Here is a 24,537-nt window from a genome sequence, read left to right on the forward strand (position 1 = left end):
ATGCTAAAGTAGACTTTCACACACTTAGCTCCAACAAAATACCTTTTAAAAGTTGTTCCAATATACGCAATACTATTTTCCATGACAAAATCTTAAGTGCGTATTGTACTGCTGAAAGTAAGGTGCTTAAAATGAGAAAACAGGATATACTGGAAGTTAAATTCACTGTATCAGGAAGAGAGGGAAACTCTGTTCCTTCCCCTATTACTGATAGTAACACTTTTTTTTTTCTTTTCTATATTTTACAGCCTGAACCAGTTCAGTTTTCCCAAGTGACGGTTTGCTCTTCGTGATGTAAACCTGCCAAGGATTTTTGCACGTAAGCTTTGAAGAAAGTACTTCTTAAATCTATAAGTACTGTGCCTGTAGCATGACACTTGTCACCTTTTTATTTATCTTAAGAAGTGAGCAACAATTTTCAAAAGGTGCCCTATGGATTATAAGGACAGCTTTGACAAGCCCAGAGGAAAAATGATACTGGTTTAATGCTTTGGGGGTTTTGGAAGACTGTAGAGTACAAACTGTCATGAAGCCAACTTAATATAACTGTTTCCTTTATACTCCAAGGATTCACAAGGGACTTCACTGCTAGCATACAGGAAATAAAGTCTGTTGTGCTAGAACAAGACTTTGTTTCTTACAATTTAGAAAACTACACAAAGTTTCCTTACAGGAAATGTTACAATTCATACAAATTCCCATATTTATTTGTAGACAAAAATTGCCATTCACATAGCAGGAAAACTAGATGAAAACAGAGACAGCATAGACTTAAGGCCATTATGGGGTACTGGTGAACAGACCTACATGATGGCAATAAATACAACTACACAAAAATGTATTTAAATGTAGAGATATCTTTATTATTGTCTCCTTTTCCAGTACCAGCCTAATTTCTGAACAGGAATATTTAAAAATAAATTGCTATATGAATGCATTTCTTCACTGAGGAGCTCGCAGTTTATTTTAGGTAAAGCCTGTCTTCTGTTGCTACACTAGTCGACCAAGATATATTGACTTAGGATATTTTTCCTTTAGATCAGGCCACTGAACGATGAAGTAATCTGAAAAGTAATACAGAATCTTTCCAGACAGGGATAAAGTTTCCACGCGGCAGATGCTCTCTACATACACAATGATTGCTCTCTTTATTCCTAGAAGCCCAAGAAGAAGAGCAGATATACAGACAGGAACACATGTTCCTGGTCCATTGCACAATACCTAAAAGAGATGAAACATTTTACAAAAGTAAAACATGAGTTTTTTCATACAGTAAAGAATTAAAAGCGTGTCTACTCATATAACATTACAGTTACAAAAACATTATTTCCAAAGATATTTTAAAAAACAGAAGAGGCAAGTGAATATGAAAAAAAAGGGGGGGGGGAATGTGTCAAACAAAAGACATTATTTCATCTTTCTTTACATGTCAAGGAGTAGGAGAAGAGCTCTGAGATGGCACAGTTAATTTCTATGAAGGACGCATAATTCCTTGACTCATGGGTATATAACTAAAAAAGCTTCAAATCTCAGTCACAGCTTTGTGTTATATCAATCATGACATTTGTGCACAGATTAAGGCATAATAAGGCCAAAGAAGTTTAATTAGGATTACTAAACCTGGGATCCAGTTATAAACCTCTTGAACATTGGCTTAAGTCAGCAAAACACTTAAGAGTTCAGCAAAAATGTGCTGATGAATTAGGACCTTCATCAGAATCTACTAGCTGATATGCATGACTGGATTTTTTTTTTCTTTTAATAAACACTAATACATAGAAACAAGCATACAGAAGGAAGGTGTTTTGGTAAATACAAGTCAAGTCCTTGTAGCAGAGGATCTCAAATTCACTTATAAATGTTAACAGTAAAAGAAAGTGGTCTTTCAATTTTAGACATTGGTAAACTGAAAAACAGATTGCGTAAAAGTAAAAGGTTTAAACCAAGGTATATTAGGCACTCTACTTGGGTATCAAAATTGATTTCAGGCAAGGAATTTCTCACATCAACTTTGCATACTAGATTTTTGAAATCAGAGTAATATACTATGGTTTCAAACCTCCTGCTGAACCTGATTTCAAGTAAATTCATGCTGGGACTTTAAAACCTACTCTACAGTCTGCTGAGAATGAAGATCTGGGGTTTTTATACATTTGGCTTGGCAAGCAAGGACATAAACTAACCACACACACTGCCTTTTAGCATTTCAAATAAACTTTTCCATACCTGTGAACTAAACCAGGCATTTTGCCCTATTTCTTGACAAGTTTCATTAATTTGCACTGATGTTGATTGTGCTACTGGTACATGGCTACTGATACCTAAATTAAGGCATGTTTAGGTATCTCTATTTGTAATAACATTTGTTACTGTAGCATAAACATAGGCATAGGAAACAACTTGGAGTGTTCTCCTGTGTTTGCAGGCAAAACCCACCAGGGTCCTTGCTGCAGAATCTGGTCTGTTTCAGACAAGTGCATAAGAAGCACCAAAACAGTCCAAAGAAGTTATCTACTACTTTTTTTTGTGAGTTGAATATTCAGTCTGACTACTAATTTCAGATTCAAAATTCAGCTTTGAGCAAACAGATAAAAATGTGCACCACTGCTAAACAGAAACTCCACTTTCCCTTTCCTTTAGTAGAGCTACCTAGAGTACCAATACTGTCTCATCTTCATTGCTCCCCAAGCCCTTTTTCTGTTGCATTACAGTCCTCTCCCCTGTCCTTTCCTCGGTGTCTTCCATTTCGATGTTTCTCTGTACTCTACCCAGCCCTCCGAGATGTCTCCCACCCATCCTCTCTTCCCTGGTTTTCTTTGTGATCTCTGGTATTCATCTCCCTCTGCACCCCTATTCCCTGGTGCCCTTCCATCTGTCTTCCTTCTGAACTCATACTGGCTCTGCACTCTTTTAGCTTCCATCTACCATAAAAGCTCAACCCAGTTGTCTAAAGCCAGGAGAGAATTTCACATCGGTCCCTTGCTTTCCACAGTCTGACACAAAAAATACCAATTGCAGATATGATTTAGGTCAGGTAGACATCCTAACATTCTCCTCAGCCCAGAAGTTGAAAACTGTAGAACAGGTTTTACAAAAAGGTGAATTATTACAATCACGGTCTTTATTAAGCCACTGTGCCATACACTTCATCCTACTTCCTCCCTTTATTAAACTTGGCTAGCAGCTCCAGTCTTTTTGGTATTTGGTATTCTTGCGTCTAGATGCACACACAAAGGTAAATGCTAGAGCGAATTCCAAACTAAGTGTACTCACAAAAGATCACGTAATGAAATAATAGTAAATGGGTCTATTTGTGAATCTATATGTAGCTCTAAAGGCTACACTGAGTTGCTGTTATTACTTTGCTGAGGTGCAAAACAGAAAAGCAATAATCAAAATTAAAATCATAATAAAATACATTTACTATATCCAGGTTTTGATATGATGCACTCAATTTATACCTTCTACTACTGTTTATAACTTGTAAGCTGCTTCTCAGATGCCCTTTGATTCATGGAAAAGCACTTGCATGCAGGAAAAAGGATCAGGAAAATTATGGACTAGGCATCTCTAAAAAAACATGATCTGATCATAACTCATGTCCTCTGCTCTTTCCCCTTCTACACATACCTGTTCAAACAAGACAAAGCAGATGTCGCTCTATAAGATCTCTGTATACAAAATGCCCATAAAATACTCTGACTATAGATGTTCCTATTCCAAAATGCTTGGGTTTAGGAATTGTGCCCTGAAAGAGACTCAGGTATAAACCTGCTGAAGCCAACAGACAAATAGATCCCTATCTGAATTTGGGGTCGTGATCTGTAAGTCAGAACTATTAATCAATCTTTCTGATCATTAAAAATTAACCTTCAGTTAACCTTCAGTGCGTGTCTAGAGACATGTTGTACCTCGAACTGGTGCAGTTACTCACGTGTTGGAGTGGCAATTCCCCTCCAAAAATCTGGTCTGACCAGTCCTACTTACTCCCTCTCACACCGTCAGCAGGAAGGGAGACCAATGTTCCTGCTGCTTGGAATCCAACATCATACACTCATCAAGGGATACAGGGGAAGCTTCTGAGAAAACAAGTATGCACTTTATAAAGAGGAACCATTGCAGAATCTATAAGCTAGAAATGCTGCCGTTCAGCTCCTGCCAGTATACGAACTTGTTGATGGTGGAAAGGAACTGAATCACCTACGTCCTTCCTTAAACATGTAAGAGAATATGGCCTGTCCTACTAGTGAATTTCAAAACACTGTTCAAAAGTAAATTTTAGAGAATGATTGATGTCTTCCAGCTTGAAAAGACCAAGGCTTTTGTTTTTCCCCTCCAGCGGAATACAAGTATCTCTCAGGGAATCCAGTGGCAATCATTAGTATGCTGTGAGAAGAAGCACACGTCTATTGGGCAAGAAAGGACCAGGGCCTCTACAAGGTCAACCAGCTATTCAGGGTAAGTGTTTCCCAGTATCTATTTACTTTATCTACAAGGCTGCCTGTAGAACATTTATGTTGCAGGAGGTATGTCTCCGAAGATCTCTAGTTTATTTGGTTCAGCCTTCCTTGGTGAGGCAGCAGAAAGGGGTAAAGATGGGGCCAAAGACAATTTTTGTGTCACCTTTGTGACCTCTTGAGCTGCAACTGCCCAAGGACTTTCTTGGTCACTGGGCTATCTGACTTTGCTGCCAACAAGCTGTAAGGGATTGTTCCAGAAGCCAGTGCTGCAGGTCTCTTTACACCATTTACATTCACTTCTAATGCAAAGAAATGTCCAGCTAACTGTTAAAATGGCTCACTGGTTGCCTGGCTTCACAGCTAGGCCTATAAACTAAATCCTCCATACTAAAATCCTCTACCAATTCAATGTAACCAGACTTTTAAACAGTACAATAAACTAATAAATCTGTATATTAATGGAGGTTTAAAAGTAAAGGATCAGAAAACAACATTTATACTTAGCAACTCTCTATAAATCTAATTTAATATTAATCACTTTCATATAGAAAGGGAATAGTTCTTGCCTTTCTGTTTCAGATATTTTCTACAGCTGTTGAAAGAAAACAAGCTAAGCCAGCAGTCTGGCACTCTGGGAACACTGGCACATGGCACCACTGCTGATAAAAGCTGCTTTACAGTTGGTGAATGCAGCACTGTAGCAGAGTGACATTTACCAACTAAACCACTGAAAGCATAGCTCACAGCTTCACTGGGATTAAATGTCAGGCCACTGGTTAAAACAAAAATGAGTAAAGCAGAAAACATGCATTTTTTTCTCATCAATATGTAAACATACATTTGCTATATATCTTTAATGAAAAGGTATTTAAGTACTGCTTATGTTCCCAAATTACAACAAAGGGAGGACAACATAAATCCCCCTAAACTTAGTAGAAAGTGGAAAACTAATGTGAGATTTGCTTTGCATAAGAAATTGTCAACACCTGTTGTTCTCCTTAATGACTTCCACAGAGATTGGCCTTTACCACCTGGACAAGAGCAGAAAAACTGCCCAGCTTTCTGGGGCTGGGCAGGCTTATGGTGTGGGAATGATGATTGCTGCTGCTGCAGGGTGATGCACATATGTGAACTGAAGACTGTGCTACTTGCCAGCTACGGAGCTACCTCCTGGAGTATGTTTAGGACATTGCTCAGGCCTCCTTAGTCCTGGTAATGCTCCCTTCCCCACAGTGCTAAACAACTGGAGATAAGAATAATGGAATAGGTGGTGGTGGTGATGATAGAGAACTACTAAAAGAGGCAAAGGCAAGTGGAGTGATACAAAACTGACTCAAGCTGTGTTAATTGCATGATCTTTGTATATCTATGCAAGTAAACAGACCTACTTTTTTAACAATGTAGGAAAAAAAAAACAATTAGGCATTTTCTGCTTCTCAGGAACAAGTGTGGGCTTAAAAGCAGTAATTCATTAATAATTTTATTTTGTTTGTGTTTTTGCTGGACTGCTAAAACTCAGCTTTTGTTGATAAATACTTAATTTCAATGGCTATTTAACATTTGGGAACAAAAAGTAACTGTTCAGCCTGTTAAGATTTGAAAACCCAGAAGACATCTCTGAGGTTTGTCGGAAAAGCCAAGGAAATTTGGATAGCTGTTCCTGATATTTTAAGGAAGGAAAGAGGACAAAAAAAGAAGAAAGCATGGAAGAGAGAAGAAGTGGGAAAACAATTTGAATTACAATTGAAAAGAAGTTAGCACAGAAGAAAAAGGAGTTTTAAAACATGACCATACTGCCATGCTCTCATAGAAGATACTTAAGAAAAAAGCTTGCCTGTTTGCAAATAAGGCTTAATTTAGAAACAACAAAAAAACCCCAAACCAAATCCCATAAATTCATCTATCAAGAAAAAGGAGGAGCATAAACCAATCTCAGTCAGCTCCAATGAACAATTTAGACCATCCACAGATCTGACAAAACTCTTCAGCCAAAGGCATTTTCAGCAGAAAGTTCCTCGATTTGGACCAAGTTTGACAAGTTTCCACCTTGCTAGGCAAAGCGAATTCTGGCTTTGGAATGAGTTTTCGAAGGTCAGCAAGGAAATGCACCAATTGGAGAAAGCAGCTAAAGGGATTATAATCTGTGCATTTTTATTTTCATTGCACGTTCTTAGTTGATGACGGACACCCAAATGTTGTGGTTTTGGTAGCTGGACTCACACAACAACAAAAAAAGTGCCATAGCAAGTTACAATACATGGAAACATCACAAAAATCAGCTTTAAGAAACTCTAGAAACACTGGCAGACAAAAATAATAAAACTTTCACAAAGGTAGCAGAAGTAACAATAAACACAACTCAATGACATACAAATGCAGAAAACTAACAGGGGGCAGAAGACATTGTCTTGACACAAAGAAAGCCTCCTTCATTAAACTACAAATCTGACCGTAGAACAACCTGAAGGATCTTTCAGAAACAAGGGAAATGGGGCAGAGAATGATTCCAGTGACAGGGAAACTGAACAGTCACGTTTAGCGAAAACTGAGTAGAGGTCCTTGGATACCAAAAGGAAAACTAAAAGAAAAACTGTAATAGCATACTCATTTTTATGTCATGGCTAGTTTTGGACTCCTGCATTCATCAGGTAGGAGCTAGGGGTTTTGACATGTCAGGAGTTTATTGCCTTTTATGATTTCAGAGTGTAATAAACAAAAAACATATGGACAAAAACATTTATTTGCTGGGGGAGGTTGTTTCTGTGGCACAAGAAGAGAGAATCTGCAATGAATTCATTTGTATTCTGCTATGTAAATTACAGCATCTCGTGAGCTCATCAGCACTTGCTTGTTTTCAGTATTATCTTACTGTTTTGAAAACTTCATACTAATGCCCTGTAAGGTGAAGTATCCAGCTGAATGTTTTTTTCCTTCACCTACAGAAGTACTGAGTGCTACCTACAAAGGCAGCTGTAATCTGGCTTCTCGGTCGCAGCTGTTCCCACTTCCTGCCCTGTCATTCCCAAGGACCGGGTTCAGCTGACTGCTCAGTGTATCCTGAACAGCCCCTAAGTCTGGGGGAAACACAACTGTAAGCATTATGACCCTGCAGTTGTGGGACCAGCTCTCTTAATATTGGAGATGTTCTAACTGTAAAATTAAACTAACAAAAGCATCAGTGAACAAATATCTCAAATGTTAATTGTAAATATATTTATCTTATGAACTCATGACCAAGATGCAAGTCTAGAGAGTCAAGAAACCAGGGTTGTACTCACAGCTCCACTGTGCACTCACCGCAGGATTTGGGGCACAGCACTTACTTTCTCTCACATCAGTATTTTTCACTTTAACACCAGGAAAACAACAATTTACTCCTCACAGAGGATGCATCAAGATTCCTGTATATCCTTCTCAGTGAAGATCTCCAGGTATGGAGAGTATTGTTTTTATTAGCATGCGTTTTGATTCAGTAGCATACTCAGAATAAGATAAAATGTATGTGCTATTTTCTTTTGAATAGAATTATTTTTTTAATATGTTCAGACATAGCAGGCCCTATCCATTAAGAATCAATTTCTGCTAGTAACTTTGATGGCAACTTAAGCCTGGATGGCAAATAGAGAAAAAATGTTACTTTTTTCATAAATGAGTAACTCTAAAAGGTTTCAAGAGATACATTGTTCATCTACATGGAGGTAATTCAGTTATGACAGAAATAAGATCTGCTCTAGGAAATATAAATCTATCTGTCAATCAGAAAAACAAGAGAAATCTGAGAATTTAAGAGAGAAAGGGATTTCTACTTAGCTCAAATACTTAAGCACGTGGGGGAGAGTGTCCTTGTTAAAGCTATTGCTAGTCTAGCTCTTTAGCATGTCTGAAAATTCAAGTTTTGAACCTTGAGGAAAACTAGCTTAGAACTTTAAATATCTTTTAAGGTGTAAAAAAAAAATGGCAGGAACCTTTTCCATCAATTCCTTATTATTGCTATTGGTGGGGAGAAAGAAGTATTTCTGGTTCTGTTTGAACAATATAAAGGTCATTAAACTACCTACTGGCTTATTCTTTTTGAATAGTGAAGATCTTGTTCAGTTCACTTCCCTCCACAACCTGAAAATAACACCAGCTAAAACTTCACACCCTATTTGCTGTTCGAACATACCTGCGGAATACAGGCTAGGACAAAAAATCTAGATGTGTAGTCTGATGTAAATTCAGTAATTAAGGTAGAATTGAATTTTACCTGGGTACACTTTCATCTTCTACTATCTAAATCACGTGAACCATCAGGGGTGCAAAAGGATAGTTACAGTGTTCTATAGCAGCAGCTTGTGTTCAGGCTGGTCAGCAGCTATAGCTTGTAGCATTGCCATGAAAACCTTTCTAGTCCACTTCTATGTATCTTGTTGGTACAGTTCCCGTTGTTGTTATACAATACACAAAGTAGGTGAGGTGCTCTTCAAAACAAACAGGGACGTGTGTGGTCCTACAGGCAGATTACCTAACTAGGATAAATGAGATCAGTGAATGCCAGAATGGGGAAGACAGAAGTGGAAGAGCAAGGACTTAAATTAGCACACTGTGCAATTGGATTTCTAATGTGCACTACTTTTTTTCTGAGTATTATTTTCATCATAGAATGAAATATATTGGGAAGCATCACTAACTCCCTCATTTCCCCAGCTCTCACTTTATAAAAGGTTGGGGAGAGGGAGACAAAAATCCTACCTAGTCGATTTTTCTACAGGAGAAAAGGGGAGGTTCCACAAAACCACTAGGAACTAGGTTTAACAACAGGATTTAATTGTAACAGCACTAGCATTGTTGCTTCTGCCTCCTAGGCACTTAGTGACCCAGAGTTACCAGCCCAGTGTCCTGAGGGGCAAGAGACAAGGGAAGGGGCACAGCTGATGTGATCTGGATCAGCATCCACATGCAAAGTAGTGAGGGAAGCTCCTAGTTTCTGGATCTCAGCAGAGCTCAGGAGTTTGGCTACACGTGGCTATTTGACACTGTAAAGACTTAAATAGCTCAGGTCTGTTTCTGGGTATGCCTAGGGGCTTTACTGATGAAAAGAAAGATAACTGGGGTCATTAAGAGCCTCAGAAGTTAGGCAACAGCTTAGTGAGGAAAGTTTGAGAATCTAGATTTGGGCGCATAAAGGAACATGCAGGCTTGACTTTTTTTTTTTTTGATGAAGCTAACCTTAAGCACCCTACTTAACTGCCCCTGTATTTCAGGTGAAAGGTGGCAGGTCTGTCATTGGGATTAAAAGGTCTTTGGAATGGTAGTTTCCATCCATCCATCCACAGGATGCTTCTGCAGGTATGCGGAAGCAGAATGGGACATGTGAGCTCAGCATACTCCCCAGCCTAGCTGCCAAATTTTTACAATGAGAAACACAGAACCAACTAATTGAAAATAATAATGAATGACAGGTGTGAAAGTGGACCTAATGCTCAAGTCTGTCAGAATGTTAGTGTTGGCTATTAAAACATTAAATTAACACCCAGACTGTCAGTGGGACCAACCACACTTCATTATCTCTGCCAGAATTCTGTGTCAAGAAATAGTGGCACCAGTGAGCCTTGTGAGAAACTGTGGGAGATGGATAGAAAGCTGGTTAAAAAAGAACAAGATTACCAAGGCAGATGCAGGCTGGAGAATAAACTAACTCCTAGCTACATTACCATGGAGTGGGTCTGTGGCTGCTGATAAATTAGTGGGAAGTAAAGGAAATTTGACTTCATGTGGATGAAAAAGCTGGTCATAAAACAATTCAGTAAAAGGCTTTTGACAAGTAAATGAAATGGTAGTTAATGAACTACATCTGTAGTTATGAACACTAGGTACTAGCTGTCTTTCAGCAAGCTGTTGTTCTAAGTGTCACCTTGGTTGAGTCTGAACCTGACTAAAGTCTCTTGGTCAGAGCACCATGAGAAATACCATCTAACCTTTTAGAGCCTATTTAAAAATAAGGGCTTATCTCATCTCCTGATATCAAAAAGTACTGCTTATTATAGTACCCTGCTTCTGCTCAAAAGGAAAGGAGAAATTAAATCCAAAGACTGTTAAATATAATCATACATATTACTAATAGTGGCCTAAAATGAGCCTTTAATTGCAAATCTCAATGTGTCTTTCATTAGTCAAGCATTCATTTAACTAGAACTTGAATGTGGTATTTTAGGTTAGCTAAAACTGATATTTTATAGGTATATAAACATCTTTGAGGCTACTGCCTAATCACTGCAGTTGGTATAGCAAGAATCCGCATCAAATACCTGCCTGAAATGTCTTTACAATGCAAAACCTGGAGGTGTTAGCAATCTGTATCTGCATACCAGTGGCCTGGTTCAGTGGTCAGATTTAGCGAGACTGTTTACTTGAAACCATGCTTTATAACATACATGGAAGTGTGACCAGGGTGTTCATTAAGTTCATAATGAACCCGATAGCTGATGAGTTAAGACTGATCCGTCTTTAGTTTAAACTCTACTTAAATCCAAGCTAAGATCCCAGTTCATCTTTACTGCTATTTCTACCTCCCTCTGAAATGCAGTGTCTATAGGCAAGTCTGGCAGTCACAGAAAGATCAGAGCTACAACCTAGCTTTAAACTAACTGATATGAATAGCTTTAGACATTTATCTGTGCTCAGCAGAGGGTAATTCTACATTGTGGCTGCAGGGTAGCTTTACACAGAAGGTAGAGGAGGGGTGAATAAGACTCGTATTTTCATTAGCACGGAGAAGTTAAACACAAATTTGGATGGCTTAACTTGTTTTCTTTTTAGACTATACAGTTTGTATCACTGATGGTCTTAATCCGATGTTCTTACTCTTGCCTATTTTGACTGTTTTGATCCCAGAAGAACAATAGTAGATCAGACGTACTGTAAAATCAATCTGGTCCAAAAGAATTATAAATAGTGGGGAAAGATTCAGTGCACAAAAGAATGCACGAGATAGTCTTATTACTGCATTATACAAAGTTCACTTCTTATGAAGTGAATAGAGAAAAAATGCCACCACCCAGATTTTGTAGTTTTCCACAAAGTTCTTATTAGAACTGTGATATAAGGAACAATAACTTATTATTTGTCATAGTGATTTGTTAAAGTGCTATGAACTTAAGACATTTTGGGCAGGACACAAAGAATGGAAAATCTTAGCTAAATGAAATAATGATCTCCTTTCATATAGCTTACTGTGTGAACACTTCTGTAACAACTTTAGAAGCTTGTTGTAGTGAATTTAACCAGTTGGAGGACTGGGCATATGTGATGGGATATGCAGTCATAAAAGAATCGGTAGACTGCTAGAAGCATAATCAGCTGTGCAGGTTTCAGGCATCTAGAAAGAAGTTTAAAAAGGAGAGACCCATTCAGCTGACAGCTGGTGGGGAGGGAGACAGCAGAGCTTGTTGTACTTGCTGTGCAAATGTAAACTTCTTACTACAAGACTTCCCACGGGAAGGAGGCCCTAATGTGGAAGGATTGCCTTCTTCGCCTGATTTAACCCAGGCTTTTCCAAATAGCAGTGATCTGAAAGTATCTGTTTATCTATGGCTCTGTAGAGCACTGATGCAGTAGGAACTGCTGAGAGGTGTCCTCAGAAAAGCAAAATGTCTGGTCCTAAGGGTCCAGGATGCACAATCCACTAATGAATGGAGCTTTACACAATATTTCTGCACAATTCTAGGTGAAATTTAATTACATCAAAGGAGAGCAAATCGCTGACCCAATTACATACCCCATCTATGGCTGAAAACAAGGACTGGATGCATCTCTGTACAGCTTTCTGCTGTGTGGTACACACGTATCCTTTGTTTTCAGTTTGAATTTCAGGTATGCCAGAATGAATGGAATAATCATGACCCATCCAAAGGGCTAGATCACCTGAAGAACTGTTTTCGGGGCTGGCAAATCGGCCCAGAGACAAAAAGGACAATAGTTCTGTAAGCAGCAAGAGAACTGAAGACTGGTTTCATCTGAACTTATATCTACTGACTGACTGACTTGAAGCATATTATAGGAAGGCTGTAATATTAGTTTATTCCTCCTTGGACATCAAACAATCTACCTAAGATTCAGTAATTTTCTCTATCTTTGGGAAAAATCTCTGTGCAGCCTGTCTAATTTTCTGTTACTCTCTAAGAAGGATTTGCATCTTTCCCTAGATGGTAGATCTTCTAACATCTTATTCTGGTTTTATGTTTCTTCTCAGCCTTTCTCTCAATGAAGGCAATAAAAGCCTCTCTTCTCTGACCAGCTGCCTGTTTTCATGGTAGGAATTTGCAGTCTTTGAGGCTATGACTGCATATTAAATCTGGCTGCAACTGATGAATGGTTTTTAAAACTTTTCTGGGGGAAGGAAGGTGTAGGCAGAGTAAGCTGGCACAAGCCTTGCTTTCCTGGAATTTTAGGCCTCTGCAAAGGAAGCCTATCTAAGGTTGACACATTGTAAAAGTTAAGGCCAGCGAGCGTAGATGTGCCCAGCGTAGATGTGCCTGCAAAACACTCTGATACCTATATTTCTATAATTCTTGGCTATAGGAACACAAGCCGATCATCACTTCTGACATCTTAATGTTGTTACTTGGTTTAAGATTTCTAAAGGGACTTAACTTTGCAGAGCACAGATGTTCATAACTCAGAATTAGGCCTCTTAGGGATGATCTCAAACTGAACAACTAAGCTAACTTTTACATTTCTTAAACTCTCTGGGGGCTCATTTCAAGTGTGGGTCAAGTCCTGCAAGACAGCAAAGGTCTCCTGGAAGTTGTTCAGTTCTTTCTGAACTCACTGTCATGAAGAAGGGTCAGATGGAACTGCTTTCTCATGCAAAGTAAACTAAGAAGCTTTGCCAGAAGATCAGGAAAGGGGACACAGGGCTCATGTAAATAAGCACATATAAAGTAACTCCTGTGCAGGTAGGTTTGCTGTTTCCCCTTTACAGCTATTTTGGCTCCACAGACATGCTAGTTATGCCAACCTAAGCCTATCTGCTCCAAATCTTGCCTTTGTGTACCTAATGGTTTCAGGCTCCCTTTGCAGTAATTCTCTTGTCCTGCATTCCTTAAACTCCAACATTGCTGCTTTTCTCTAGCTTTTGGGTATCTGGAGAAAACTTCAGTCATTCCTTCAAACACGCACACATTTGTGACAAGCCTAAAAGTGAGTATAAGGATTTGGGGACACTCATACGTACAAATGACTTAGAAGCAATTCAAACTTGTCTTTCCCTCCTGCAGTTAAACAAAACCAGTTGCCTAGACTGAAAATGTACAGTACCCATAAGCTCTACTGTTTGAAAACATGAAGCTCTCAGCATGATGTAATACTGTGCTTGTTTCTAACTCGGGTGTTGACTTCCGTGCCAAAAGTTATAGACGAGTCCTGTAAATATCAGCATTTGTCCCACCCTTTCTAGTTCTTTAAACTACTAAGCATTACATTTTGCCAAGAGTAGGGGGAGTTGCAGTTCACCACAAACATTTTCTTCTAAAGGCAATTAAATATTACCAGTTGCTTCACATACCACACAATCTTTTCACTGGCAATGTGAGGCATTTTAATCCCTCAGTCACTCTCCTTTGGTAAGTGTTTTAAAATCTTTACAGCTCTCTGACGTATTATATTTTACAGTATTCTTAAACTAAGATATGCATACAAGTAGCAGTATGCAAGCAGCTTTCCAGTGGTATAAGATTTGGCATAACACCAGAGATGCTTCTGCTGGTAGTAGTACCAGCTGCTATTGTGGTCGATGACGGTACCTGGCAGAAAAATATTTGGGAACTCCCTCCCCTCCAGCCCTTCTCTAATTGCCGATAAGGACTCTTTGGGTAGTATTTTGAGTCAGTGGTTCCCTTAAACACTACAAAGGGCTTAAAGGCCTTGCTAAAATGTATCCTTAATTTTACAAGGACAAGTGTTTTTCAAAAGCTTTAGGCTTTTGACAGCTTATCACAGTTTATCAACTCCAACAATTGTTTCTAACAATTCTACATGTAAATCCCACTGTCACTTTAAATTCCTCTTGTAAACAGAGAAACCATGGAATTAGATTAGTAACTTCCTGCTCTTCTCCTATGATGTGTCCTGTTGACACTTTTGGTAATCTATTAAGCTACACAGTGAGATTTTCCAGTCTATTTATTTTGCAATAAGAAGTTAAAAAAGTATATACATTAACCGAAACCAGTGGTGTAGCAAAATGATTCCTAAGTATTTGTTACTTGCATTTGCTCCAATATGTCTGCTTCATGTAAACAGCCCTTTATTATTACCCCTCCCCCCAAATTAAAATCACTGTAAAAAGAATAGTATGCCATCTCTTCCTCCCTCCCAACTTTATCTCCAATTTTCAGAATAGGCTTGAAAAACAAGAACTGCAAAAAGCTACTTTTGTTATGCACACTAAACTGCTCTGAAAACTCCAGCAAGCAAGTAGCTTTTGATCTGATAGGAACTGACCAGTACTATTGAAGCCAATGAGATCAAATTATTCACAGCAGCTTGTCTAAACATTCAAAATATCACAAATATATATGAGACTCTTTAGAATTAGCCATACAGTTAACAATGAGAGCTAAAAAAAGTCTGCTTACAAACATCCTCTGTGGCTGCTACTAAATTATGAAAAATACCTTGTAACTGCACAAGTTTTTACAGGTTTCATTAAAATATTTAAAACCCCATAAAATATTAATTTGAAATTCTGCTAAAATAATGCTTTTTTAAAAAACTCAGGTTTGGATAACTGACTCGTTAAGATGACAACAACTAGCAAAAAGCCAGCTTTAACCAAAATTTCTCTTAAAGAATTGTAGGACTTAAACCTGGGAGTCCAGTGCACTACCTTTTGAGTCTTGCATTAACACAAAACTTTATTGATCGGATCTCTCTATTTCAGTTCTATAATCTGACAACCCTGAATGCTTCTGACTTGATTAAGTGTTTGGAATATTTTTAATTAAATGTTGTAATTAGCGTGAGAGTGCAGTTTTGTGAATAGCTTGAAAAAGTTACTAAAGTGCCAAGGAGTTGCCACTTCAGCAGTGATGTTTTTTGTCATTAGATGAGATAATTAATGTCAGTCAGCCAAAGACTAAATAAAACATGCATGTAGCTGAAAAGTCCATGTAAGCGCAAGAACTGAATCTGTATATATTTCTGCTGGTCTGAACCTGCCTGTTCCAGACTGGTCACACCATTTCAGGAGCAAGACTAGCCAACAGGATAACCAGGCTTTCAGGCACAGTTTGTGCTGTTGCAATCCTCAAGAGATATTATCAAGAACCTGCAACCTTGTTTGTGCTAGCTCTACCAGCAGTAACAAGGAAGGGACACACTCTCTGATATTACCTCTGCAAACTTTGAGAGGAGAAACTGGTATTTGTTACTCTAATTTGCCAGCAGTGCAACCCGTTCTCTTTCTTGATGTATTGCTGCTGTATCTCTTTCAGCTTTAATTTTACATTCAAAAATACTTTTCCTGTGAACTGTAAATCTAAGCATACATATGAGATAGCCTGCAATGTCTTGATATTCCAAATGCTTTTACGATGCAGATTAGCAAGTTCTCAATAAATTAAAATTTACTTTACCTACCAAATCTGGTTTCAGTTTGTAGGTCAAAGGAAGGGAATAAAGTATGGAGTACAGGGTTGTTACCACAGAGGAGATCCAAGATTGTCTAACCTCACGGCTTCTGGGAATGCGATCAAGGGTGAACTGGAAGAGATCACGATAAGCTGAATTGTTATTTTTCTAAGAATGTTGTTGCTCCTTCTATGGAGTTATTAGATCTGTCTGTGCCAACTTTTTCTTTTTCTTTCTTTTTTTTTTTTAAATCTAGTTTGGAAATGTTTGGGTATTAAACCTTTTCTTAGATACCTTATTCAGTGTCATGCTTAGCGCTCCTGGCAATAAAGTAAAACGAAATACTGGAACTATATATCTATTTTTTAAATCTCTTCTAATTTTACTTTAAAACATTCCTAAGTTAATAAACAACTCAGCTAGAGCAGCTTCACCCACGGTATGTTAACGTAGTGCCCCACCTCGTGGTCACCGAGACACAAGTCTAGGTCTGATTAGATAGAATCCAAACACGATGACTCTTCTGTCTCTTGCCTGTTTAAATTCTTCATGGATTTACACTGCAGAAAATGTAACAACTTTTCTCAGCTAATGTCCGGTGCATACTATTAAAAAATGTAACAGCAAATATCACTATCCTTTAAATGAGTACTCAATGAGTATTCAAAAGATATGCAAGATGCATATTCAAAATGCAAAATATTTGCATAAAGAAACACAAAATAACATCTTATCATTAAACAAAAAGTAAGTTTAAGAAATAATTTTCTTTGTTCTTTCCCTACGAAAAAGTAGAGATTATTCACTGTGTGTAAAAGGTATCAAATTAATAAAACACAGATGTTTTCTGTTTGTCTCGGAACACTGTAAGCAGTTAACAGTAGTTAGGCTTCCTGCACTCTTCACAGATGGCTTTTACCTTGATGGAGAGTAACTACACCTAAGAACTATTGCTACATCAGAAGGCAGTCCCGATGCGAATGAAATTTTTGACTGTTCAAATGAAAGACAAATATAATGGCTGCAGTGCACTGTTCATTGGCATTGACGTTGTTTAGATTTGGACAATGGTCACTATCTCGCTTCATATGGGACACCAGATCACTACCACTCTGGTAGAACTCATATTGGGAATGAGAGACTCTAAATATCATTATAAATACTGAAAATTGCCCAGTTACTTCAAATATGACAATTAGCAATGGTATAGCTTAGCCCTCGTGATTTGTGACCAGGAAAGATTATGTTGCCAATAGCTGTACAGTACAGTACAATACAAACTACAAATCAGTTTTGAACAGCAAAAACTGGGGCTTTTTAAATATGTAAGGTGGAAAGAATAAAAAAGAAAAAAACACTTATAAATGCAGAATATTAAGTTAATTTTCTTGACTGAAATTATTCTGTTTCATTGTGATAAGGTTCTTCAATTGCGGTGATGCTGGCAGGCATTAACAAATGTTACGAACTGGTTGTTTTATGTTTTATTTGCAGGTGTTGAAACTCTGATTGCATTAGTCTGACAACAGAATATGGAAAAATAAACATGCCCCCTGCTCCCCATTCAACAGGATTCTGGTTATCACTACCTCTCTATTTCTTAAAGCTTTGGAAGAGATCAGGTGATAAAAAGAAATGCCGTAAGTGGAGTTTAGACCCTTGCATAGTATTCAGTCCTGCAAGAAATATGTGTATGATAAGGTAGTTTTAGGCAGATCAGATTTCACTGGAACTACTCAGGATGCTCCCTTCACTGTAAGAATGGTGTTAAACAATATTTGCCAAGAAAAAGTATGTGATTTTCTTAATCATAAAAAACTGATTTCAGCAAAACTTGGCAGGGTCCCCAAACAGTATCAAAGTAGAAATTTACTTGTAGAATTCAGGTAAAGATCAAACTGGTTTTATGTATGCTCTTCAAAAAACATGCTTGAAACTTTGCACATCAGTGTCTATGTCGTATGTTAGGACTTCAGCCCACATATCAATCAACACTTAAATATTAAGCTGAGAAACAAAATTGGATTTTGTTTGTTTGTTTAAAAGCCACTGCCAGATGCTTCTGCAATCTCAGCCTCTCACCTGATGGAGTACTGTTAATATTCTAGACAAAGGTACCTCCTGCATCTTTTGCTGGAAAATTGCATATTATGTCTGATACCAGAAACAGACAAATTGCTCCCCTATCTTCTATGGTATCATATTGTTGCATTTATTTTTCCTTACATCTTTAGTGGAGTTGGAAACCTTTGTGTTATTTGAAGACAAATGTTCCAAACTGGCAATTCTATAATGGTTGACTGGGTATTGCAATTTCAAAACCAGTGATGTAGTCCTTTACCTAGTTAATACTGTTGTTTTGCAAGCATGCAAGGAAAAGTAGGTGGAAAATTGCCACTGCTGTGACTTATTACAATATGCTCAAGTGAATATACTGCAATGCTTGCAAAGAGACTGGGTTTACGTAGTTCTTTTTCCTGCTGAGGAACAAGATTTCTTAGCATGATATCTCTCATGAAACATAAAATGGAAAAGAACATGTGGTCAGATGAGCATTATGTAAAGGTTAGTTAATCTGGTTGCTCATCTCAGACATGACAAATGAGGGTAAGAGATCCAGTGAAGAATTCATGTTCTTCAGTCAACAAATCTAAGCTGTCTTTCTACTGCCAGAGTAGGTCAGCAGGAGCTGAAGCAGGTTCTCTATGCTCAGCACAGAAGGTTCCCTGAGTAACAGCTCTAGGGGCAGCCATGTAGAATAGTTGTGGTTACAGGCTGGGGGCAACAGAGAACAAAGAGGCAAGTGATAGCAGGACCACAGACTTTTCATAGCAGGCATTTTGGATATTTTTTTTTTTTTCAAGAGACTTAGTGAGTAGATGCACAGCATTTTGCTTCTTGTAAGCAAGATGCTCATTCTGGCTTCCTTTCCTTCTCCCTGAATACTGTAGCTTTTATAACTGGGCTAGACCACAGATCAAAAGAAAAATTGGTTATATTTGTGGGTTTTTACATTGGAATTTGTTAAATGTGTACACTGATTTTTCTCTTAGGTCATTATTGTAATCTGTCTTCTGTCCAGTCCTTAGTTCTGGAAAAATTTACTTCCTTGCCAAGATGAGGAAGGGAATGACCGTGGGTTGAAGCATTCAGACTTTTCCCTTTAATTTATTAAAAGCTGCAAGAAGCTACTAACACATGATTTTTAAATGCTTGATGATCTCCAGCATACCCAGTGCCAAAACATGTACTACTTGAAAGCACACTCTGAAACTTAGCAAATATATGTTATAGGCACGTGACCTTTACTTTCCAAAATTTATCTTCCATTTTCACTCTAAATATTTTTGCTCAGTGGAAAAAGAATGGCCAAAGGAAAATGAGCATCTGTTATCCAGACAGCAAACTCAGATGCAGCCAAAAATGTTCCTCTGGCTTTCAATGCTGAAGGAAAATATAACTACATGATCTGTTAGCAGTTGGAGAGGGTACGAAAGGGAAACTGCTTAGCAAAACTAAGTGAACTAGTGGAAAACTGCATAATCCTTTAATACTCAAAATATGTATTTTTAAGAAATTTAATAATTTAGGGTTGGACATTTTTAGATAAGTGAGTATGTCTGTGTGAATGACTAATTACCACCAAGATTTCTCTGAAAAGGAAATACCTCCGGTCACTTTACTAAACTTTCATCCTTGGTGCACAATGAGAGAAGAGACTGCTACACTCAATTTTAAACTAAGTAATCCCCACTTGATTCAGCAACTTGTGGTAGGCAAGGAACCTTCCTCTTCCAAGGTGAAAGTGGGGTAAATAAACTTAAAGATGTAATTCCTAAGTGAGCCTGTTGATGACCTTAGCAGCAGTAGCTTTACATTAAAAGGGTTTCTTCTGAAAATCATCGGTACCGAGTCCTACAATCTTTTGTCCCAGCAGTGCTGCTGAAGACAACGGAAATATCAGAAGTGAACCATATGAAATCAATACCACATAAATAATTAATTCACTGCGTGTTGTACTACTTGCTCAAAAGGACTAATATTTTTGTAGTCAGAACATTCATTTCCATTGTACTTATTCCAATTTCTAAATAAATATATAATCTTTCTCCTAATTTCACTGGATGTCAAATCACACTTTAACTCACCAGAGAGTCATAGTGCTGTCTGTTAATCATACAGAAAACTAGCTCAAAGCAAGAAAACATTTGATAAAAAGATAAACAAAATATTTTCATGATTTTTTGAATTATTTTTAGGAGTTCAGCATTTGCTCAGGTCATCAACCAGAAAACTATCTGACATTAAGAGGTACTGCATATTTTTTAAATGTCTGTAACTAATGCTCAGCTTTAAAATCCAACCAAAACACAGTCTAGAAACACACAAAAATAATACAATTTCAGTTAAGGTTTTCTTAGATAAAATATTTTTAGATATAATTTATTTCCAAAAAATACATTATGTCACTGAGGGAAATGCCAAACTAAAAAATAAAAGAAAAAAAGTCACCATATTTCTGCCCCCGTATTTTTATAGCTACAAATAACACTTCAATGGCCAGCTGGTTTACAAAATTAAAAGAGATTTATTTTCAGCATCCTTTTCTTGAGCAAGAGGTAGCCTTCTTTGCACAGTCACTTTCACTACAATTATGTTCCCTCATTGCTTTAAATGGATTAACATGTTAACAGGACGTAAAGACCATTTTAAGAGAAAGTAAGGAAGGTGGTAGTGAAAACTGGCAGCAAGAATGGCATTTGCTATTTCTAGGTATATTTACTTTGCATTTTCAGTGTCTCTCTAGTACAGCATTAATTAATAGTGTTTATTTAGTTCACTTTTAAAAATGTAAAAACCAGTATGTACCGAATGGCACCTTTAGCTGAACTTTAGTGCAAGTGATTATCAATACCTAGAAAATCAAAAGCACCTGCTGATCTTAAAAATATCCTTTTAAAGAATCACTTCCAAATTGTCTTGCAACAGAATGTCATGTTAAGATCATTTTATCTTACAAGAGCATATTTAACAAGTTACCTGTGAATTGGAGAATGTTTCAGACCTTTTTTGTTCAAAAGAAAGTATTTTAGCTTCACTCATCTTATCTGAGTCTGCAAAAATATAATGTCTAGGAGAGTATGACTCCGACAAACAGCTAAGTAACCTCAGGATTTCTGCTGTGTGCCCACCTGTAAAAAAAAATAAACTGCAGTTAATATGTGAATAATTTTGTAACTTTCAATTTCTTCAGCTGAATTAGTCACTTTTCCTTTTAAAACTTATTAGTACTAATATTATCAGTGACACTCTTCTGAGAGTAAAGGATTCAGTTAAAGGATGTTGAGACTGTTTAAGTAACATGAAGACAATTCAGCTTCCACTGAAACTGTATTGATGGAATTTTTTCAGTTAAATGGGATTGAACCAGGATCACACAGAAGTCTGACGTTTGTGTTTAACGTCCTGTACACGGTGCAAAAACAAGAGGGCAAAGAGTTATGCTGTAGTCCATACTCAAAAGCCATACCATGGTGCAACGGTCAAAATGAAGCTGGATGGGACCTGGCTCAGAGCTGAGCCATGGAAGCGTACCTCCTGCTGACCCTACCCAGTGTTCAGTCCTACGACCTCCAAGAGCAGAGGCTGCACTATCCCAGCTCATAATACTGAAATCAAGCAAGCAGCAATTTCACTCTGCAGCTACGCCAGTGTAAAAGCTGAGTGCTTACAGAAGAAACAGGCCAGCTCCAGCCAAGTGCTTTAACCACTGCCCTTGAACAGGTGTTGACAACCTTCTAACTGCAAGGTCACTTTGTTCAGGTAGCTAAATTGGCACTAAACTGGAGAGAAGGGGAGGGTGTACTTATTGTATTTTTTGGGAGCCGGTTAATTTTTTTTTTTGTCAGTTGAGTTTCCTGAACTGGAATTACAGGAATACCTGTAACAGTGGAAGAGGGGAGAGGGAAGATTGTCTGCGTAGGTAAAGTGGAGCTGGCTCACCTTTTATCTGTAGGGCTGGGTCGGCTTAACATAAAACTGCACCCATAAGTATCGGCATAAGCATTTACTGGATGTGTTACTTTTCACTCTGCTGGAAGTTGCAGACCAAAATAGTAAACTAGATGTATTCCTACTACCTCCTGCTGTCCAGTGTCATTAGCCTCCTAAGAGACCTTTGCTATACAAGTCAAGCACTCTTAGCTGGCAAACAACTGACAAGCAGCAAGAGCTATGCTGCTACATAAGACACAAGAGTTTGCCACCTTTCCGTAGAATTTCATGCGGTATTTTTCAAAGATGTTTGGAGGGATTTCTCATGAGCAATAGTCTTTTGAAGCTTTCACAAATTTTAATGCAATCGTCTGAGTATTCACAGAAGAGCAGGAGATGCCCACTTCAAAAAAATCTCAAAGAATAGGCTTGAAGATTATATGAATCTTAACTGATTTATGAATTATTTCACCTGGTAAGCTTATGTATAGTGAATGTATTTTTTTAATATGTACGAACTAGGTTCCAAAGGACCAAAGGAAAACAAGCACATTTCCAGCGCTGGTGGAAGTAAAGATGACCTGAAAAATTATAAAACTGCCAGTCAAACTCAGATTGCAGAAAGATCCTGGGATTATTACTCAATTAGCTGATGCGCAAAAACCACAGGGATACTGATGTAATTAAATCAAAGCTTGCCTTGATTTGTCAACTACAAATTTTCAAGGCAGTCTAATTTGGGGGGGCAAATTAATTGCCCTGCAACTTTGGGGAGGTGACAAGGAGCAGCAGATGTGTGTGTGTCCCCTTAGTGTGGTGTGACGCGCTTGGACAACAGTACTGCCTCTGGCAGGCCCACGTGAGACTCTCATAAGTAAACCACAGAAACATGGTTTGGGTAAAATTATTACGAAATGTCACGTATGTAAGGTGTGCACCGATCTTTGGAAAGCCTTGCCCTGAATCGCCATCGATAATTTTCTGTGAGAAGACCATGCAGCTGCACAGGTCTGTCCTGCATCAGTTTTGGTCCATATATTCGTTAGTGACTTCGATGAAACGCACGTGCCGCCTGAAGGAAAGGTTCAGAACCCAAACTGTCAGACACAGATACAGACGATACAGAAAATGCCCCAAATAAAGATGAAGCTTAACAATTACTCAAATCAAGAACTAAAAAACCCAAAGACAGGCGGCGGCCTCGAGGGTGCGCTGGGGGAACAGCCGTGCGGGCACCCCGGCAGCGGCTCCTGACACGCGGCCGCCGGCGGGCTGGCCTCCCCTCAGCGCGGTGCTACCGCGCCCGCCATCGCCACTACAACTCCCGGCATGCACCAGGACACACCGACGACAGCCGCGCTGGCCCTCGCTCCGCGCTGCATGCTGGGAGCCGTAGTTCCTGGTGCCCGCCGCGGGCGCTCTGCGCCGCAACTCCCTCGCGCTGGCGGCAACCCTGACTCACCGGAGCCGGCCACCACCAGGAGCCGGAGGGGAGGTGTCCGCCGGCCGCGGCGCCTCCTCGCCAGGAGCGCCAAGGAGACGAGCAGTAAGGGGAGGAGGAGGAGGAGGGCGGCAGGCAGTGGGGCTTCCATGGCGCGGCCGCAGCCGTCTCATCGCCCCGCGCGGAAGCGGGCGGTAGCACCTCCCGGCTCACGGCAGCCGGCGTGGCTCAAACCACCTCCCCGCGTCTGTAAGCGCTGCCCCAGCGCCGCTGCTCAAGGGCTGTGGTGGCGGCGGGAGAGGGGCCCGCCGTGTAGCGGGCTGGGCTGGGCCGGGCCAGCGGTGCGCGCAGCGGGCTCTGAGGGGCCGGCGGCGGTTGGGCCATGCCGGGGCAGCGGCGCAGGGCCCGGGGCTGGGCTGTCGCCTGTTCTCGGCGCCGGTGGGTGCAGGCCGCCGTCTGAGCGGGGCCGCGCGGTTGCCCTCGGGTGTGTGACGAGTGTTCGCGGTAATAAAGTGTGAGACGCTTCCTAAATGTAAAAAGGCTGTGTCTGTCCTCCTGTACGCGTTTGACGAGCGTTGTCATTTATCCATGAGAACAGCAGAAACTGGCCTCCACCGCTTCAACCACTGGTCAGCCGAGTCCCTGGAGCTCCGGAATACTCTCCTGTCAGAGCTTGACCACGAGGGTAAATGAGTACTGATGCTTTCCTCGTATAGCACGCCGAACCAGCCCTCCGTGCCCTAGTCTGCCTTTCTGCATGGGCTGCAGTCAGCTGAAAGGAGATCTAGCTGCTTTAATTCATTTGTAAATTGAGAAATACATACTGAAGAAGTAAGTCATGTGGCTCCGCTGACATGTGGCTCCACAGATTCCTGCAGGAATTTGCAAGCATGTCCAGGCATAATCTTTATCCAGGGATGTATGCATATATGGAACTGTAATTGTACACGGCCTATAATAATGCATAAAATGAAGAATATTAATATTTCACTGCCTCTCACGATTCTTGTTTTTATTCATTCTGATACTTTA

The 24,537-nt window shown here is 39.3% G+C and overlaps 1 protein-coding gene and 1 long non-coding RNA gene across 7 annotated transcripts; one reads left to right on the top strand and one right to left on the bottom strand.

Annotated features, from left to right (window-relative positions):
• Positions 1–184: 184 nt before the first annotated feature.
• LOC140654542 (uncharacterized) lies at positions 185–16,663 on the top strand. 4 transcript variants are annotated; one of them, XR_012043437.1, is made up of 6 exons: positions 185–319; positions 4,006–4,220; positions 4,340–4,458; positions 5,475–7,551; positions 7,820–7,891; positions 12,166–16,663. It is a non-coding gene; the product is annotated as an uncharacterized lncRNA (long non-coding RNA). The 4 variants fall into 4 exon arrangements; XR_012043439.1 differs by having other exon boundaries at positions 5,475–5,768; XR_012043438.1 differs by having other exon boundaries at positions 188–319; positions 4,009–4,220.
• Positions 848–24,110, bottom strand: ALG14 (ALG14 UDP-N-acetylglucosaminyltransferase subunit). 3 transcript variants are annotated; one of them, XM_072867929.1, is made up of 4 exons: positions 23,527–24,110; positions 21,111–21,262; positions 16,080–16,202; positions 848–1,221 (listed from the first exon to the last, which is right to left on the bottom strand). In XM_072867929.1, the coding sequence occupies exons 1-4, from the start codon at positions 23,654–23,656 to the stop codon at positions 991–993; spliced, it is 636 nt and encodes a 211-aa protein (XP_072724030.1). In that variant the 5' UTR covers positions 23,657–24,110; the 3' UTR covers positions 848–990. The 3 variants fall into 3 exon arrangements, with proteins under 3 accessions (XP_072724030.1, XP_072724032.1, XP_072724031.1); XM_072867930.1 differs by having other exon boundaries at positions 856–1,221; positions 16,076–16,202; XM_072867931.1 differs by lacking the exon at positions 16,080–16,202.
• Positions 24,111–24,537: the final 427 nt, after the last annotated feature.

The sequence above is a fragment of the Ciconia boyciana genome, chromosome 7 (genome assembly GCF_034638445.1).
Source record: "Ciconia boyciana chromosome 7, ASM3463844v1, whole genome shotgun sequence".
NCBI lineage: Eukaryota > Metazoa > Chordata > Aves > Ciconiiformes > Ciconiidae > Ciconia > Ciconia boyciana.